The 20,457-nt window shown below is 40.3% G+C and overlaps 1 protein-coding gene across 1 annotated transcript; it reads right to left on the bottom strand.

Annotated features, from left to right (window-relative positions):
* Positions 1-15,249: 15,249 nt before the first annotated feature.
* Positions 15,250-16,515, bottom strand: LOC125096476 (tubulin alpha-1C chain-like). Its single transcript, XM_047723529.1, has one exon. It carries the CDS (start codon positions 16,424-16,426, stop codon positions 15,272-15,274), a length of 1,155 nt encoding a protein of 384 aa, XP_047579485.1. The 5' UTR covers positions 16,427-16,515; the 3' UTR covers positions 15,250-15,271.
* Positions 16,516-20,457: the final 3,942 nt, after the last annotated feature.

Below are 20,457 nucleotides of genomic sequence, written 5' to 3'. Positions count from 1 at the left end.
TCTACCAACCCCCACCTCTCCCCAGTGCTGAATAATCATGGGATCCCCACATCCTCAGTCATTTCTGTGTAACCAGCAAGCTAAGGCTACAAGTTCAGGCCAGGGGATTGACATGTTCCAGAAATCTCTTGGGCTCTTAGAGTCCTGAGAAGGCCATTGGAGAGGGATACATTATCAAAGGAGTGAATTTAGCCACCAGTGACAAAGGTGGGTTATTAGGGAGCACTGTGTCATTAAGGTGTCCCTGAAATGACACCTTTGTAAAGCTGCCCATCCACCTTCCTGCCCACAACACTATTCTCAGCTCTCTCAAAATCATCTTCCCAGTTTTCTTAATCTTTGGATTTTTTTTTTTTTAATCTCAGCATTCTTAAAAGGGTTTGAAAGCAGTTCTCTGGCTTTCTTGAATGAAAATGGCTGAACATATTTATTTATAGTTTAAAATATCTTTATGTTATTTTCTTATCAAAGTGATTTCACAGTGTTACGAATTTAATTTGTGGTTTGTTTTGTCTTGCCTTGTAATCTTTTACTTAGAAAACTGGCTCTTCTTATCTGGGGTGTAGTCTCCAGTGGTCAGGATGGCTCTTCCCCACCCCCGGCCAGTCCAAATCTCTTTTATTTCAGGACGGCAGTGGAGGGTCCAAAGCCAGATGCCTCTGTACTTGCCTCTTGTTCTCAATTAAGAAAAAATAAAGGTAACTACCCCCCCCCAAAAAAAAATCCTTTCTTTTTCAGAAGACATTTCCTTTGGCAGTAGGCCTGGCTGATGACTGTTTTTGGACCCACAAGGCTAAACTAGAAAGCCGGAACATGCAAGAGGCCTTCAGGGGCACCCTGAAGAATCAGATGCAGTCATGTAATCATTACTGTCACCTCTGGCCTGAGTTCTTGCAGTCCACCCAGACTTCCTAGGCCAAGGGGCTGCGACCGCGCAGGCAAGAGCTATATCTCTGTACCCCTGCACTTCTCTCTCACATGGCCAACTTACCTGTCTTGTTTTCCCTTTTCCTCCTCAGCTCCTCCTGGCTTTGTTGATCTGGCTCAACTGTATCTCTCTGACACAATGTGTTTCTTGCTCCCTGATGCCTGGGGAGTGGGCCCACGCAGGGACCCCCACCAAGTGACCACTCTAGGCTCCTAGGGACACATACTGCTCTGGTTGGCCTATCAGCTTCCCCAAGCCCATCATTCCAAACCAAGAAGTGGGATCCGAGTTGTGACCACTTCCTGGATCTTGGAACTTGAACTGTCTTCTTCAAGGTTTTACTGGATTTGGTCTATGTTTTTCCTGAACCATGGCCAGTTCCTCTGCTCCCTACTCATATCCTAGCCAGTGCTGTTTTGGTCCCCAGAAATAGAAATGCTGCATGAAGGGCAGCAACCCAATGGGGTCTCACCTCCATGGGCTGCTAGGGCTTATTTGTGAGCCATGACTTAATACCTGGTTTCCAAGGGTACCAGGAGACTCACAACACCATCAAAATGGCACAGCCATTTTGAATGAATCCATTAGTTTGAAACGGTGAATCCCAAGGAATTTCCAGCTCAGATGTCAACTAGGATAACTTATGCCTTTGAGATTCAAATGACATTGGCTTTAAAGCATGGTGAAAAAAATATGGCTCACACTGTTACTGTTCAGCTCTGCCTCATGAGACGGAAAGACCTTGTGGGTGAGGTTACCTTTCTTCTAGTAACTATGGCTCCAAATTTCTGCTGCAGCTACAAGAGCCCACTGCCAGGGAGTGTCTAGCCATCTCATGCTCTCTGGGTGTCTTGTACACTACCACTCCTATGCTCCATGCCACCCGGATTTCTTTTGTGCCCACTAATGTCTGATCTATAAGGCGGTATATGCAGAAGTCTTCCTGAAGTGTTAGGGCAGTGAGGGGGATGTGTAACACAGTGCTACGCAACCTAGATATAAATATCAGAGAGCAAGTTCCCAGCCTCCAACCCTCTCCCTGTCTCTTTACTGACTGCCTCTTTCCTTCACTTTGTTTCTCTGTGTGCTTAGGGCAAAGTCCTTGGGTTTTACTTCCTGCACCAAAAAATTCCCAGCTTTTTCTTGAACAAAGATGTCTTAAGAGGAACTTAAGTTGCAGCATTTTAAACATCAAAATTTCCCCTCTTTATATGTTGATGATGATAACTAATTGTGACAAGCAAAGATTTAAATGGGCACTAATAACAAAATGGCAACAAACCACTATCATTAGCATGTGTTTTACAGTTTACAAAGCACTTTCGAATTCTTTATTGTCTCATTTGAATAAATTTCCTATTCTGTTTATGCCTGGAAGGCTTATGGATAAGAGCTTCATACCAGAGGAGGAACACACACCAGTACCATAAACACAATCATCTGTGCACATGGGGACTCTGCGAGGCTCCCATAGAGCTCCATGAGGGACGAGGTCCCTGATCAATAGATAGACAAAGTCATTGGTGCAGTTTTTATTGATTCCAAGTCCAAGGCTGGGACCCCCTGACACCGTGGGCCACCACAAGGAGCTATTACGACTCTGCTCTATTAGCGGCTACACGTATTGAGTTTCCAAAAATTCAGAGAACGGATAGGCTCATCTTCCGCCGAGATTATTGGGTCATTTCTCAGCATGTCTGCAGCCTGAACAAGAGTGAGGCTCTGATGAATCACACTCAGCATCTACAGTTCAAGCAGGAGAAATCTGGAGTTTGAACAAAGATTTGAGTACTTCCAAGTACATAGCCTTTCATCTTTAAGGACTAATTCACAGTGTGCATTTTATACATCTTTATAGTGTTATGTTGCCATTCCTGGACGCTTATTTCTTAGCAAATAGGGGATGGAGTGACACTTACAAGTGAATGCATTCAGTGGAAGAGCTTGCCTTGACATGTATTTCACTGGGAGAGGCCATAAATATTTTCCGCACGTGTGTCTATATCTGCGTGATGCTTCATTCTGAAAAACAACAATAACAACTGCATCATTAAGCAACAGAGAGGCTAATGTGTCAGCTAGCCTAGTGGGAAAGACAAACAAGGATCATCTTGTCAAGTCATACAATGGATTGCGCTTTGGCACAAGCTGCCTGCTGTCTCGGTGTTCCACAGTTCAAGGACGAATTTAACCTGCGGCTGTAACGCAAGGTATCACTGTGACCTCAGACAGTTTACCAGCTTCTTTCTGTCCTCTGGGGTCCTGCCACGGCTGGGGTGGGAAGTTGTTGGAAGCCTACAATGTGGACCGGTCATTGCCCAGGACTTTCCAAAGTGTCCTGAATGGAAAAGAAGCACAGTGGTTTGTCAGGCCTGTCCCTAAGGTCTTTGGCACCATCTAAGCTTTTAAACACACATTTAACATTGTAATTGATGAATCACTTCTCAGTCACCATCTTTAGAGCAAACACTCCATGCAGAGACTGCCCTATTTATCCATAGCTCCAGCATCTAACACAATACCTGGCATAATTAATTAATAGGTTTGTTGATTGAATAAGTGAATGGCCTTGTGCCAGCAGGACAAAGGAAATATTTTTCTTTTGAACTAATGTTTCTCCTATGACAATGCCCAACTTCCCCCAATTTCCTTTGAATCACTTCATGGCTCTTGTGTTGCATGTACGTAATGAGTATTGAGAACACTTAAACTTTATTTATTTACTTTCTCCCGCAACTGGGACACAATGAATAATCCCACCATAAAATCAAATGAAAGGTCAAAGGGAGGTATGATGGGTTGGGAACGTGGGAGAAGGGTTGCCTAAGCTTGTCCTGAGGCCAGACTTGATGCAGATGTCTAAGCATCTTTATCTTGGGGCGGGTCTCAGAATAAGTGGCCCTTAATGGGTGGGGGTCAGGGGTGCTAAACATCCTGTAACACTTGGGTCAATACCTCTGATGAATAATTTTCTGCCCAAATGCTATTAATGCCCAAGATGGGAGTCATCTTTTATACTGTAAGTTAATTTCATTTCCAGATATGATGTTTCTTTTCTTCCTCCACCCTTTCTTTCCTTCCCTCCTGCCTTCTCTTCCTCTTTCCTGTAGTTACTGAACATCCACCACAGGAAATGTTTGGTGAGCATTATTATGACTTGGCCTCAGGGAGCACAGTCACACAAGGGAAGACATGACATGTTCTCAAAAAACAAGAGAACTAGGCAGAAAACCATAACTGGAGAGCAAGTAAAGTGTTATAGGGGACAGAAGAGATGTGCCTGATGTTTTCAATGAAATATGTCTTATAAATCAAGATCTGGTTGTGTTGTATAAAACTTTATGGTTCACAAAGGTCTCTCCTATATATTTTCTGGTTTTATTAATCCTCACGATAACCCTATAAAGGTACTTAGTTTGCCCTCAGATTTATTCCTCATTGGTTCTCAGCTCTGCTGTGTACTGCCGGCCATGCCCTCTCCCTGTTAGCAGGCTTCCAACGCAGGTTGGCTAATGGGAAGCACCGGTGGGAGGTGGGGGCTCCTCCATTTAAGCAGTGAGTGGCTGTTCCTACTCTGGGGCTCCATCTCCCACCAGACATGCCTTCAGTACCTGGGATTGCAAATTCTGCCTCCTTGCCCTTTTCTCTTGCTTCTGTTGCAAACCTGGTTTACCTTACGATCACTTTGGGCTCAGAGCTTCTAGCACCTGAGTAAGCAATTCTTTGCATTAACATCCCTTGGTTCTAAATATTTGAGGGGGGTTGTGTTTTCCTAACTAGGTTCTAAATAGAAGGGAAGCATTATTTTTTAATCTTTAGAGATAAGGAGAGAAGAATTAAATGTCTTGCCCAACGTCAGCTAGGTACAGGAGACAAAGCCCAGCCCTGTCCCCTGACTCTAAATCCACTGCTTGGGCTGCCTCCCCTAGAGGTAATAGCAATGAAAAGGTCATATAAAGAGTTCTTGAAGGTCTTATGAAAGCCACATCTGATTGGTTTTTACTGTGTGCGTTTAAATGTGAAGGAGCTTTAAGCTTGTATGATGTGGGCTTTGTTTTCATTTGCTCTTGAAGAAGTTAGCATATTGGCTAGATTAGGGGAATGCCTCACAAGTGCTTGTGGTCATTAGCCGGCCATTTGGTGGAATAATGTTTGTTGGCACAGTCACATGGATCAGTAAAATGATGCAAGATAAAAACCAGCCCTCATAGTACTTTATGCTTTAGTATCAAAATATTGTTCTGATTATCATGATTATCTCACCTCAAAAGAAGAAAAAAGTAGAAGTCATATTGAATATGCTCTGGCTTTAGAAAAGCTTTTAGGCATTTATGAATCAGACATGTTACTATATGCTGGCTATAAGAATGTTTTCATTCTCAGCGTTACTAAATTAATGACTAAATGTGGGACACCTGAGGGGCTTAGTCGGTTCAGCTCAGGTCATGATCCCAGGGTCCCAAGATGGAGCCCCCGCATCAGGCTCCCTGCTCAGTGGAGAGCCTGCTTCTCCCTCTCCTTCTGCCCTTCTCCTCCTACTCATGTTCTAGTCTGCTTTGCTCTCTCTCTCAAATAAATAAATAAATAAATACTTTAAAAATTACTAAATTTTTTTTTTTAAAGATTTTATTTATTTATTTGACAGAGAGAGATCACAAGTAGACGGAGAGGCAGGCAGAGAGAGAGAGAGAGGGAAACAGGCTTCTTGCTGAGCAGAGAGCCCGATGTGGGACTCGATCCCAGGACCCTGAGATCATGACCTGAGCCGAAGGCAGTGGCTTAACCCACTGAGCCACCCAGGCGCCCCCAAAATTACTAAATGTTACAGTCACTTAATCAATTGATTTAATAATAATGAAGCCCTGTTCTCTGAAAAGGCCCATGAGGAAGGGCCCCAGTCTGTAGTAAGGACCTTAAGGGATATGGGCCAATGGGGAGCTGACGCTGGAGAGATGGACAGGAAGAGGGGCTCTGTAAGGGGTCTCAGTTTGGGGGTGCTGCTGATTCAGAAGTCTCTTTTGGGGTGGGGGCTGTTTGTGCGGGTGATGCCACGCCTGGACTCCTTTTATTTCTCTTACAGAATAAGCAACTGAAAATAGGAATCCAGAAGTATCATATCACAGTTCAAGAACAATCACTTACATCACATCAATCAGCTGGCAAATCTGTTTTGCCTGGAAGGCAGAGGGGGAGGAGTAGGAGGAAGGCATTTGATGGTGCTATTTCCTTCTTTGCACATGAAACCAAATAAATAGCCTCTTTTTCTTTTTAAAGTCTATGGAATTGAAGGTTAAAATATCTGTGTCTATCAAATACGGTGTGATCTCACTTATATGTGGATTCTAAAAACAAATCCCAGCAAACTCTTAGAAAAAGAGATCAGATTTTTGTTTACCGGGAATCAGGAATTTGGGAGGGGGAATCAAAGGAAGGTGGTTAAAAGGCACAAACTTCCAGTTATATGGTAAGTAAGTACTAAGGATAAAATATACAACATGACGACTATAGCCAACACCACTGCATGATATACGGAGAAGCTGCTAAGAGAGTAAATCCTAAGCATTCTCATCACAAGGGTATTTTTTTTTTCCTATTCTTTTTATGGTTTCTATAGGAGATGCTGGGTGTTAGTAAAACTTCCTGTGGTAACCATTTCACAGGATACGTAAATCCAACCATCATGCTGTATGCCTGAAATATATGCAGTGCTGTATGTCAATTATTTCTCAAAAAAAAAAAAAGAAAAGAAAAAAGAAACTGGGAAAAAGTTATCCACTTCTTTGAAGGGTTGGGTTTGGATAAGTTAACGTATAAATCCCAGGGATTCTCAGTTGTGGATCCTAGGATACCTTTGAAAATTGTGGAGTCATTTTTGTTATTTTTGTCATTTTTGTTATTTTGTCATTTTTGTTAGACACAGTGGCTAGGGTTGTTTAGTGCATGTCATGGTAGTTGTTAGGACAGCTCCACACAAGGAAGAATTTTTCTAGAATCCTCCCACCTTCCCCTCTAAGTGGAACATGTGGTCATCTTACGATTGTCCTGTTAAGATCATACAGGTGAGACTACACTCCTTCTGAAGCTGGAATTGGGATGTCCCCCTAAAAGAGAAGGGCTTCCCAGGTATCAATTTTTTGGAGAAGAACTGATTTATCAGGAAAAATTTTCATAGTTCTTTGGGATGAGACATCTAGGAGTGTTTCCTCTTCAAACAGATGTTGGACCACCTGCAAGAGAGAGTCACTGGGTGAGTCATACTGTTTTGTTGCCTGGAGGGGCCAAGAGTCCACAGCGAGGACTTGGGAACTGGTGGAATCATCACCAAATTTCTTTGGACTGTGGAAGGAACAAGCTCACCTATTTCATCTAACTCAACTGGTGAAAGCATCTCTTCCACATTGTTTGGGTTGGTGGAAAGTGAGTTTCTCTTCAGTGGGCATATTATAGAGGTTTCAGCAGCCCCTGATATCTTGGTGGTGATGGCAGTAATGCCAATGAGAGAGCTCCAAAGGAAGGCAAAACCCTACGGGGAGAAGAGTAAGGCTGCAAGTTTCATTCACCCTTTCCCACTCAGGAAGTCCCCTGTTATTGCCAACCTTGAATGGTGGAGGTTTTATTATTACGAAACTATAGCTAGAAGCTCATCAATACTATTTCCTCTTCCTGGAGACACTGAAAGACTACATTTCCCAATAGTTAGTTGGAGGCCATGTGACTGATACAGCCCATAGGATGTGGACAGGAGTAATAAAGGCCCCCTTTTTAAATAATTTTTTAAAAAGACTTTATTTATTTATCTGTCATAGAGAGAGAGAGAGCACAGGCAGACAGAATGGCAGGCAGAGGCAGAGGAAGAAGCGGGCTCCTTGTAGGGATCTACACATGATCTACTGTCTGTAGATCACATGACCTACACATGATCTACTGTCTGTAGATGTGGGACTCGATCCTAGGATGCTGGGATCATGACCTGAGCCGAAGGCAGCCACTTAACTGACTGAGCCACCCAGGTGTCCCAATAAAGGCCACTTTTAAACCTACCTTGTAAAATCTCCTGTGAGACACTTAGCTCTCTCTCTCTCTGTGCCCTATCCACCATGTGCATGGTATAGAGATGGAAATCAGCCCAGTTCCCTTGGTGGTGCATAGAGGCAAAGTGCCTAGGAGAGTTGCCCAACTTACACTAGACAGATACATGAGTAAGAATTAAATTTCTGTTAAGTCACTGATATTTGGGGGTTCATTTGTTATAACAGCATATCCTAGTTTAGGTACAAAAATATTGAAAGAGCACTAATCAATGAACTGTTGCCTATTATCTGGGAAAAAAGGGGTACAGTGGTATATGACATGTCTCTGGCTTTGCTTTCTACCTATTAGTGGTCTGGATGAGGTGGTGCCTGGCTGGCTCAGACAGTAGATCATGTGGCTCTTGATCTCAGGGTCATGAGTTTGAGTCCCACATTGGGCATAGAGCCTACCTTAAAAAAAAAAAAAAAAAAAAAAAAAAAAGATCTGGATGGGGACACTGATAATATGTTGATGAAATTAGAAACTGTATAGGCAACAGGAAGGGATATCTTGTCTACCTGATGGTAACATAAGAATCTGAAAAATAACTAAAAAATTTAGAATAATGGGCCAAAATAAAGATAAACTTCTTCAGGGCCAAATGGAAACTCCTACACTTATAACCAAAAAGTTAATCTTACAAGTATAGAATGGATGACATCTGAAAAATGACTTCAATTTTTAACATGAAAGTAAGGTCAGTGTGCGTTAACATGATGAAAGTATACAACATAATCTTCAGCTACCTTAAAAGGAATACAGAGTCTAAAACTGTAGCTATCAGTCCCATTCTATTTTATACTGATCAAATCAATACTACACTCTTTAGTTGCCTCAGATTAAATTTTAGGAATATCCCCAAAGAAAAAAGTCACCATTATGTAGAAGTTTGAGTTAATGGTATGAGGAATGATTGGTAAGACTGGAGAGGTTTACTCTGGAGAAAACTTACAGGGACTCTGTTAGCCATGTAAAAAATATACGTTTTTGAGATATAATTCATATATCATAAAACTCACTTTTAAAATTATATAATTTAGTGATTTTTAGTATATTTATAACATTTTGAAACTATCACCACTATCTAATTTCACAATATTTGCCTCACCCCAGAAGAAAACTCCATATCCATTAGCAGTCACTCCCTATTTCCTTCCCACCAGTAGTCACCAGCAATCACCAATCTGCGCTTCTATGTGTTTGACTATTTTGCACATTTTATTTTCTTTCTTTTCAGAGTTTCAGAATTCATTGTTTATGCACCACACCCAGTGCTCCATGCAATATGTGCCCTCCGCAATACCCACCACCACGCATTTTATATAAGCGGAGTAATATAATTTGTTGTATGATGTGTCTGGCTTCTATCACTTATCAAGATTTTTTCAAAATTCATGCACTGTGCAGGATTTACCAGTACTTCATTGCTTTTTATGGCTGAATAATATTCTATTATACGGATATACATTTGCTTATCCATTAGTTGACATACATTTAGATTGTGCTCACCTTTTGGCCCTTGGAAATAATGCTTCAATGAACAGTGGTCCACAGTTTTTTTTATGACATATGTTTTCAGTTCTCTTGGGCATATACTTAGGAATGGAAATGCTAGGTCATACGGCAATTCTGTTTAATGTTTTGGGGAACTGCTACACTGTTTTCCAAAGAGCTGCATTGTTTTATATTCTTACTAGCAATGATGATAGCTCCAACTTCTCTACAAACTGACTTATCATTGTCCATTTTCTAAATTATAGCCATTTAGTGGGTATGAAGTAGTATCTCACTCTGACTTGATAGCATTTGCCTAATGATTAATGATACTGAGAATCTTTTTTTTTTTAAGATTTTATTTATTTATTTGACAGAGAGAGAGAGAGAGAGATCACAAGTAGGCAGAGAGGCAGGCAGAGAGAGGATGAAGCAGGCTCCCTGCTGAGCAGAGAGCCCGATTCGGGCCTCGATCCCAGGACCCTGAGATATGACCTGAGCCGAAGGCAGAGGCTTTAACCCACTGAGCCACCCAGGTGCCCCGAGAATCTTTTCATGTGCTTATTGGCCACTGGTATATCTTCTTTGGGGGAATGTCTATTCAGATGCTTTCCCATTTTTAAATTGGGATGTCTTTTTATTGTTCACTTACAATGGGTCTTTCTATGTTCTGGACATTGGGTCTGATCAGACACATAGTTTGCTGATATCCTGTCCCATCTTGTGAGTTATCTTTACAATTTCTTGATAGTGTCTTTTTAAAAAAGTTTTCAATTTTGATGGAGTCCTATGTGTTTTGTTTTGTTTTGTTTTCTCTTTGGTTGCTTGTGAATAGCAGTAGTGAGATTGGACATCCTTCTCTTGCTCCTAATTATAGGGGGGATATTTTCTTCACTGTTAAGTATGAGGTTAGCTGTGGGGGGGGTTTCCCTTAGCTTTATTGTAGTATAATTGACAAATAAAAACTGTGTGTATTTAAGGTATACAATGTGATGTTTTCATATACATATACATTGTGAAATGATTACCACAATCAAGCTCATTAACATATCCAACACCTAACACAGGGGAGAACACAAGATCTACTCTCTGAGCAAAGTTTAAGTATGCAATACAGTACACTTAACTATAATCACCATGTTGTCTATTAGATCTCCGGAACTTACTCATCTTGCACAACTGAACTTTGTACCCTTCGACTAACATCTCGCCATCTCCCCCATTTCCCAGACCCTGGCAACCACCATTTTACTCTGCTTTTATCAGTTCAGCTTTTACAAATTTCATATACATGTGAGATCATGCAGTGTTGGGTCTTTCTGTGTCTGGCTTATTTCATTTAGCATAATGTTCTTCAGGTTTATTCACGTTGTCATAAATGGCAGGATTTCCTGCTTTTTAATGGCTGAATTGTGTTCCATAACAAATAAACCAACAAGACAAACATTTCTCTCTCTCTCTCTCTCTCTCTCACACACACACACACACACACACACACACACACACACTACGTGTTCTTAATCCATTAGTCTATTGACATTAGGTAATTTTCTCAAACTTGGTTACTGTGAATAATGCTGCAATAAACTTGGGAATGTATACGTATCACTTTAAGTTAGCAACTTCATGTCCTTTGGACATATACCAAAAAGTGGGATTGCTGGATCATATGGAGGCTCTATTTTTAAGTTTTTGAGGAATCTTTTTTCCACAGTGGCTGCATCAACTTATATTTCTACTGTCAGTGTATAAGGGTTCCCTTTCCTCCACATCCTCACCAACACTTACCTTTTACTTTTTTGATAATAATAATTCTAAGAGGTGTGAAGAGATATTTCATTGTTTTAAGTTGTACTTCCCTGACAATTAGCACCTTGTCATATACTTGATGGCCATTTATATATGTTCTTTTGAGAAATGTCTATGTCCTTTGCCCAGTTTTAAATTAGGTTATTTGGTTGTTTTTGCTATTGAGTTGTATGAATTCCCTAACTATTTTGGATATTAATCCCTTATTAGATATAGGATTTGCTAATACTTTCTCCTATCCTTTAGGTTGTCTTTTTACTCCGTTGATTGCTTCCTTCGTGGTGTGGAATTTTTTTGGATTGAAGAAATCCCACTTGTCCATTTTTGCTTTTGGGGTAATATCTTAAAAAAAAAAAAAAATCATTGCCCCAACCATTGTCATGAAGATTTTCCTCTCTGTTTTCTTCTAGGCTTTTACAGTTTCAGGTGTTACCTTTAAGTCTTTATTTTTAATTGGTTTTTGTACATAGTGTGAGAAAAGGATTCAATCTGGATATCCCGTGGATATCCAGTTTTTCCAACACCATTAATTGAAGGGACTATCATTTCCCTCTTGTGTGTTCTTGTTACCCTTTTGAAGATCAATGACCATAAAGAGTAGATTTATTTCTGGGCTCTGTGTTGTGTTCCATTGGTCTGTATGTCTGTTCTTAAATCAGTATCATAATGTTTTGTTTACTATAGCTTTTGTAAATTTTGTAATACATTTTGAAATCAGAAGTGTGATGCCTCTAGCTGTATTCTTCTTGACTCAAGATTGCTTTGCTTACATAGGGTCTTTAGTTCCATATGACTTCTAGAATTTTTTTCTACTTTTGTGAAAAATGCTTTTGGAATTTTGATAGAGATTGCATTAAATCTATAGATCACTTTGGGTGGTACGGGCATTTTAACAATATTAAATCTTCTAATCCATGAACAGGGGATATCTCTCCATTTATTTGTTTCTTCTTTAATTTCTTCCATCAATGTTTTGTAGTTTTCAGTGCATAGATCTTTCATCTCCTTGATTAAATTTAAGTTATTTTATTCTTTTCGATGTTACTATGACTGTAATTGTTTTCTTTCTTTTTCAGATAGTTCATTGTTGATATATAGATATCTATATATAGATATATAGAATGCAACTGATTTTTGTATGTTTTGTATGTTGTATGTTGATTTTGAATCAAGCCACTTAACTAAATTTATTCATTAGTTCTAAGTGTTTTGGTGGTGTCTTCAGGTATCTTTCCTGTATATAAGATCATGTTATCTGCAAAGAAGGATAATTTTACTTTTCCCCTCTTACTTGGATGACTTTTATTTTTTTTTTCTTGCCTAATTCCTCTGGTTAGTACTTCCAGAACTATGTTGAATGGAAGTGGTGAGAGTGGAGACCCCTGTCTCATTCCTGATTTTAGAGAAAAAGCTTTTAGCTTTTCACTGTTGAGTATATTAACTGTGGGCTTATCATATATGACTTTTGTGATATTGAGCTACATTTGTTCTAGAGCTAATTTTTTATAGTTTTTTTATCATTAATAGATACTGAATTTTATCAAATGCTTCTTCTGCATCTATTGAAATGATCGTATAATTTTTGTCTTTCGTTTTGTTAATGTACCACGCAGATTGATTTATGGATGTTAAATCATCTTTATACTCCTGCAATAAATCCCTCTTGATCACACTATATAATCCTTTCAATGTTTTTTTGAATTTGGCTTGCTAGTATTCTGCTGAGGATATCTAGCACTATTTTCATCAAGAATACTGACCCATAATTTTCTTTTCTTGTAATGTCCTTGTCTGGTTTTGAATGCACATGTTAGAAGAGAAGAAAGATCTAAAATCAATCATCTAACAGTCCACCTTAGGAAACCAGAAAATGAGGAGAAAATTAAATCCAAAATAAGTAGAAGAAAAGAAATAAGCATTAGAGCAGAAATAATTGAAATTGAAAACAGGATATTAATGAGAAGTTCAAGGACACCAAAAGCTGGTTCTTTGAAAAGAACAATAAAATCCATAAGCTCTTGCTAACTAAGAAAAAAAGAGATGGGGCACAAATAACTAATATAAAAAATGAAATAGAGGATATGACTACAGATATCATGGAAATTAAAAGGATAATAAGGGAATAGTATGACCAACTCTGTGTTCACAAATTTGATAGCCTAGATGAAATGGACCAATTCCTTAAAAGACACAATTCTGCTAAAACATACACAGGAAGAAATAGACAATTTGAACAGGTCTATATCTATTTAAAAATTTGAATCAATAATTAACCTTTCAAAACAAAAAGCACCAGGCCAAGATGAGTTCCCTGGAAATTCTACCAAACATTTAAGGAAGCATTATACTAGTTCTCTGTAGTCTCTATCAGGGAACAGAAGCAGAGGGAATACTTCCTAACTCATGCTATGAGGCCAGAATTACATTAAGGCCAAAACTAGACAAAGATATTACAAGAAAACTACAGGCCAATCTCTCCTATGAACATAGACCCTTCTGCTTTTGGGTCTCCTATTATGCATATATTGATGTGCTTGATGTGAACCACATTTCTCTAAGTCTCTATTCATTTCTTTTTATTTATTTATTTTATTTTACTTTATTTTATTTTTTAAAAGATTTTATTTATTTGACAAAGAGAGAGAGAGAGAGAGATCACAAGTAGGCAGAGAGGCAGGTAGAGACAGAGGGGGAAGCAGGCTCTCTGCTCAGCAGAGAGCCCAATGCGGGGCTCTATCCCAGGACCCTGAGATCATGACCTGAGCTGAAGGCAGAGGCTAAACCCACTGAATCACCCAGGCACCCCTCTATTCATTTCTTTTTAAAAAGATTTTATTTATTCATTTGAGAGGGAGAGACAGAGAGCAAAAGCAGGGGGAGAGGCAGAGGGAGGGGGAGATACAGACTCCCTGCTAAACTGGGAGCCTTATATGGGGCTCAATTCCAGGACCTAGAGATTATGAACTGAGCAGAAGGCAGACACTCAACCATCTGAGCCACCCAGGCACCCCTCTATTCATTTTTTTCTGTTCTTTTTTTTTTTTCTAGTATTCACACTGTGTAATCTTCATTGACTTATCTTCAAGTGTGCTGATTTCTTATTCTGCCTATTCAAATCAGATGTTGAGCCCGTACTGAAATCTCATTTCAGGTTTTGTGTTTTTTAACTCTAAAATTTTATTCTTTTTATAATTTTTGTCCTTATTGATATTCTCTATTTGGTGAGACATCATCCTCATACTTTCCTTTAATTCTTTAGACATGGTTTCCTTAGTTCTTCGGACACATTTAAAATTGTAGGGGTGCCTGGGTGGCTCAGTGGGTTAAGCCTCTACCTTCAGCTCAAGTCGTGATCTCAGGGTCCTGGGATCAAGCCCCACATCGGGCTTTCTGCTCAGCAAGGAGTCTGCTTCCTCCTCTCTCTTTGCCTGCCTGTCTGCCTACTTGTGGTCTCTGTCAAATAAATAAATAAAATCTTAAAAATATATATATATAATTGTAAAGTGTTGTTTTTTTTAAAATTAAGCACAATATCTAGGCTTCCCCAGGGACACTTCTTATCACCCTCTTTTTTCCCTCCTGTTTATGGGTCATACTTCCTTATTTCTGTACATATCTCATAAATATTTGTTGAAAATTGGGTATTTTAAATAAAATGATGTGGCAACTCTGAAAAGCAATTTCTCCCTCCTACTTGAGATTTAGTTTGTTCTTGTTGGCATTTGTTATTTTTATTTATTTATTTATTTATTTATTTATTTTGATATTTAAAACAGAAACATCACTTTTATTGACAAGTTAGAGCCACGGACAGACAGCTTCCAGAACAGAAAAAAGACAGTCCCAAGACAACGGAGTGTAAAATCATAGCAGACAGCCTAATACTCTTCACCCTCATCCTCTCCCTCAGCACTATCTGCTCCGACCTCCTCATAATCCTTCTCAAGGGCAGCCATGTCCTCACGGGCCTCAGAAAAACTCTCCTTCCTCCATGCCCTCCCCCACATACCAGTGAACAAAGGCACGCTTGGCATACATCAGGTCAAACTTGTGGTCCAGGCGAGCCCAGGCCTCAGCGATGGCTGTGGTGTTGCTCAGCATGCACACAGCTCGCTGGACTTTGGCCAGGTCTCCACCAGGCACCACAGTGGGAGGCTGGTAATTAATGCCCACTTTGAAGCCAGTGGGACACCAGTCCACAAACTGGATGGTACACTTGGTCTTGATGGTGGCAATGGCGGCATTGACATCTTTGGGAACCACATCGCCACGGTACAACAGACAGCAAGCCATGTATTTACCATGGCGAGGGTCACACTTCACCATCTGGTTGGCTGGCTCAAAGCATGCGTTGGTGATCTCTGCTACTGTAAGCTGTTCATGGTAGGCTTTCTCAGCAGAGATGACAGGGGCATAGGTGGCTAGAGGGAAGTGGATACGGGGATAGGGCACCAGGTTGGTCTGGAATTCTGTCAGATCAACATTCAGGGCTCCATCAAATCTGAGGGAAGCGGTGATGGAGGACACAATCTGGCTAATAAGGCGGTTAAGGTTAGTGTAGGTTGGGCGTTCGATATCGAGGTTCCTACGACAGATGTCATAGATGGCCTCGTTGTCTACCATGAAGGCACAATCAGAGTGCTCCAGGGTGGTGTGGGTAGTGAGGATGGAGTTGTAGGGCTCAACTACAGCTGTGGAAACCTGAGGGGCTGGGTAGATGGAGAACTCCAGCTTGGACTTCTTGCCGTAATCGACAGAGAGACGTTCCATCAGCAGGGAGGTGAACCCGGAACCAGTTCCCCCTCCAAAGCTGTGGAAAACCAAGAAGCCCTGAAGACCTGTGCACTGGTCAGCCAGCTTCCGAATTCGGTCCAAGACAAGGTCAATGATCTCCTTGCCAATGGTGTAGTGCCCTCGGGCGTAGTTGTTGGCAGCATCTTCCTTGCCTGTGATGAGCTGCTCAGGGTGGAAGAGCTGGCGGTAGGTGCCAGTGCGAACTTCATCAATGACTGTGGGTTCCAGGTCTACAAACACGGCCCGGGGCACATGCTTGCCAGCGCCCGTCTCACTGAAGAAGGTGTTGAAGGAGTCATCTCCTCCCCCGATGGTCTTGTCACTTGGCATCTGGCCATCGGGCTGAATGCCGTGCTCCAGGCAATAGAGCTCCCAGCAGGCATTGCCGATCTGGACACCAGCCTGGCTGACGTGGATGGAGATCGCATTTGTTATTTTTAAAGATTTATTTATTTATTTTAGAGAGGGGGAAGGGCAGAGAGAAAGGGAGAGAGAATCCTTAAGCAGACTCCCCACAGATGGTGGAGCCCAGTGTGGGGCTTGATCGCAGGACCCTGAGATCATGACCTGAGCTGAAACCAAGAGTCGGATGCTTAACCAGCTGTACCATCCAGGTGCCCCCTGCTACTTGATACAGATGTTGTGTATATATTACCTGACTTCTGAACTAGTTTTGTAAAGTCTATATTTTTTTGTTATGTATGGCCACAAAGTCTGTTCAGTTAGCTTAGCAGTGAGTTAAATGGTGCTGGGGAATTAGGATGTACATGTAGAAAATAAAACTTGACTCCTACTCACACCTTCCCACGCCAAACACACAAATCAATTCCTGGTGGATCATATATCTAAGCATTAAAAAGATAACATAAAGATTCTAGAACATTGGATAACATCTACATGACCTTAGACAAATATTCTTACAATAGTAAAGAAAGGTACAAACCTACAAAAGTCGAGGTCAACTTATTTTACCATATTCAAAGAAAGAAAAATATGGTCGTCTCAACAGATGTAGAAATTCAACACTTTTTCAATGAAATAAAACAAACACAAAAAACTCTCTGCTAACAGAAGATGAATAGCATCATAGATCAAGTATACTTATGTATATGTAGGTCTATCTCTAGACTCCCTATTCTATTTCATTGGTTTATTTGCTTATCCTAGCCCCAATACCACACTCTCTTAACACTTAATATTCAGTATTGAGTAGAGTAGGTCTCTAATATTTTTGCTGTTCAAGATCGATTTTTGGACTTCTGTATTTTCATGTAGTATTTAGATTAACCTTGTCAATTTACACAATAAGGATGGTTTGGATTTTGTTCTAGATTGCACTGAATTACTAAATCTGTTTAGGGAAATTGACATCTTGACAATATTGAGTCTTTTAGTAACTGAATGTGGTATATCTCTCCATTTATTTAGCTATTCATCAATTTTCCTTTGGTAATGATTTCACCGTTTTCTATGTAGAGGTCTTGCATATCCTTTGTTAGATTATTTTCATAGATATTTTTATGCTTTTGGTTGTTATTGCAAGTGAAATCCCTTTAAATTTTATTTTCCTTTTTCTGGGGGGTGGGGCTGGTATAAAGAAGTATGATTAATTGGTCTATTAGAGTTCTTCAAAGAAACAGAACAAATAGGATGTATATAGAGGTATATATGAGGAGATAAATTTTGGGAATTTGCTCATGCTGTTATGAAAGCCAAGAAGTCCCTTCCTCTGCTGTATGCAAGCTGGAGAAAAAGGCAAATGGGTGTTGTAATCAGTTTGAATCTGAAAGCCTGAGAATGGGGGGGGGCCAAAGGTGTATAAAAGTGTGAGTACAAAAACCGGAAAACCAGAAGCACTGATGTCTAAGGGTAGGAGAGCATGGGTGTCTTAGTTTAGAGAGAGCAAATCTGCCTCTTCTCCACCTTTTTTGTGCTATTCAGGGCTTCAAATGATTGAATGATGCCTGCCTTTATTGGTAATGGAGATCTTTAAACAATCTGCTGATTCAAAGGCTAATCTCTTCTGGAAACACCTTCACAGACACACCCATAAATAATGTTTTACAAGCTATTTTGACACCCCTTAGCCCAGTCGAGTTGACAGGTAAAGTTAACTATCACAATTGGAATAATCGCCACTAAAACCGTAGCTTGTAAATGCAATATTAATTTTTAATAGCATGCATTTATACTTTGAACTTTCTACACATATGATCTTAACTTCTGAAAAAAAAAGAAAGGAAAAAATGTGAGGAAAAAGTTTGTTTTATTTCTTCTTTTCTAAAACTCATGTATTTCATGTTTCTTTTTTGGCTTCATTGTACTGACTAGAATGTGTTTTAAAATATGAATATAAGTGGTGATACCAAGCATCTTTGATTCATTTCAAATCTTAAAGCCAAATCTTTAAACAATTAACCATTAGCTGTGATGGTAACTGTAGGTTTGGATAGATAGATAAAGGATATTTACTTCTATTATTTGTTAGCCAAAGGATTTCTGCATCTGTTGAGATGACAATATTTTGTCTTTTTCTGTTTATGTGGTAAAATACATTGATTTTTGTTTTGGTTTTTGGTTGTTTTGTTCTCCCCTCTAGGTTTTGGATATTTATTTCCATAACCCCTTGGGAAGAAGTAATGAGGCCTGTTACATATTTATAAGAGAGGGGTATACCATACTTTAAGCATACCTTTTTAAAGAACTCCAAAAAGTTACAATATATGATGATATCCTAATTTTGAAGTTTATTGTTAAACTACTAGCCTTTTCTAATGAAACAAGAGTCCAAACCAGAGGTTGCAAACAGGTAGTCTACAGAGAGAATGTGGCCTACAGTGGTTTTGTCTGGCCCATGATAGTTTTAAACCACCCCTATCCCCCAACACAGTTTTTTACTAGAGATACAGAGATTTACATTACATCTGTGGTTTCTGCCTTCTCTTAAACATGTATCTATATATATCTATATATGTATGTATATATATGTATATATATATATGACAATAATAGGCTTGCATGTAACAATCAGCTGGAGAGTACCCGCTTTTGACAAGGCAAAGCATTTATTCTTTAATTTGCCATTGTCGTGTAATGACATACCAAATGCTTCTAATTTTTTGTACATATTGCATTCTTGGCAGACTACTGGCCATTTTATGAAAATGTTGTTAAGTAAACAACATAAAAACATCTACATTTTACACGGCTCTAAAATGCTGTAATAGATAACAACAAAATGGAAAAGGTAAATTAAAGCGGAAGTGAGGGGAATTGGAACTTGGACTTTTAAGATTCAAAAGCAAGCCAAACCACAGAAAATTTTCTGTGTGTACAACACAAGGTAAACCCGGAAGCTAACTTGAATATCAGCAGTTTGTAAGGGAAAATAAATCTGTGTTTGAGATAACATGAGGTAATTCACATCTTTCTCAGGTCACACTACACCAGCCACCCCAGCACTGCAGATGTTTCATTGATTTCAGCGGCCCAGTCCATGAGGCTCTCACAACATCCTTAACTGTTAGCGGCCAACTCTTGGGTTGCTATTAAAATAGCACAGCAGGACATTAAAAAAAAAAAAAAAGGATTACAGGATGACTATGTTTTTTGGGAATTCATCACCCAATTTACAAATCACATAAATGTGGAGAGCCATCACTTCCTACATGTCCCCTTCTCCTCCTGGATTACATCTTCGAGGAGTTTCCAGCTTTTCTGCCTCCCTCCATTCAACATTCCAAGAATTGCAAAGGTCTGGAGTAAACAACAGGCAGCCACTTCCACTCGAGGCCTGACAACCAGCAACGGCTAGGGTACCCAGAATCCAGAAATCAATTACTGCCCGTGCAGAAGCATGCTCCCCTAGCTCAGCAACTGCAGGGAGGACATTGTCGGTGGTTCAGGAGCCACAGAAGGCTCTCTGGTCCTCCAGATCAGTCACAATGGGCCACTCTTGGAAAGCTGTCCCCATGGGTCTGTGGCTTTGCATTAGAATACTGACGAAATGCCTCTGAAGGGCAGTGATCTTCAGCACTTCCGGTGCTGCAGGCAGCCCAGCCCGAGTTACTACACCGAGCACCCCATCATCCCTGCAGTTAGTCACCGTCTCCACTGGAGAAGTTGGGAGAGACACAGAAAGCGCCAAGCCGGCCGGCTGGCTATGATTTAGACCTGGAAGTGCCAGACACCGGCCAATGTGTGAGGCTGGCACTTTGGTCAGCCCCTACCAGTCATTAACCAGACAGGCACAAGAGCACTCCATCGGCGGGTCCTAGAGATGGAGTAGGTCTGGAGCTGCCATGGCATCAGGGCCGGCGCACACGGTACACACTCCACGCCGATGTAACGCAGGGGCCAGA

The sequence above is a fragment of the Lutra lutra genome, chromosome 3 (assembly GCF_902655055.1).
Source record: "Lutra lutra chromosome 3, mLutLut1.2, whole genome shotgun sequence".
In the NCBI taxonomy this organism is placed as follows: domain Eukaryota; kingdom Metazoa; phylum Chordata; class Mammalia; order Carnivora; family Mustelidae; genus Lutra; species Lutra lutra.
Note: the sequence above shows the minus strand (reverse complement) of the source record. Positions and strands in the feature narration are given on the sequence as shown.

What these genes read in the sequence shown, in the direction of transcription:
- LOC125096476 (XM_047723529.1), bottom strand. Translation starts at nt 16,426, where the DNA reads ATGCCAAGTGACAAGACCATCGGGGGAGGAGATGACTCCTTCAACACC.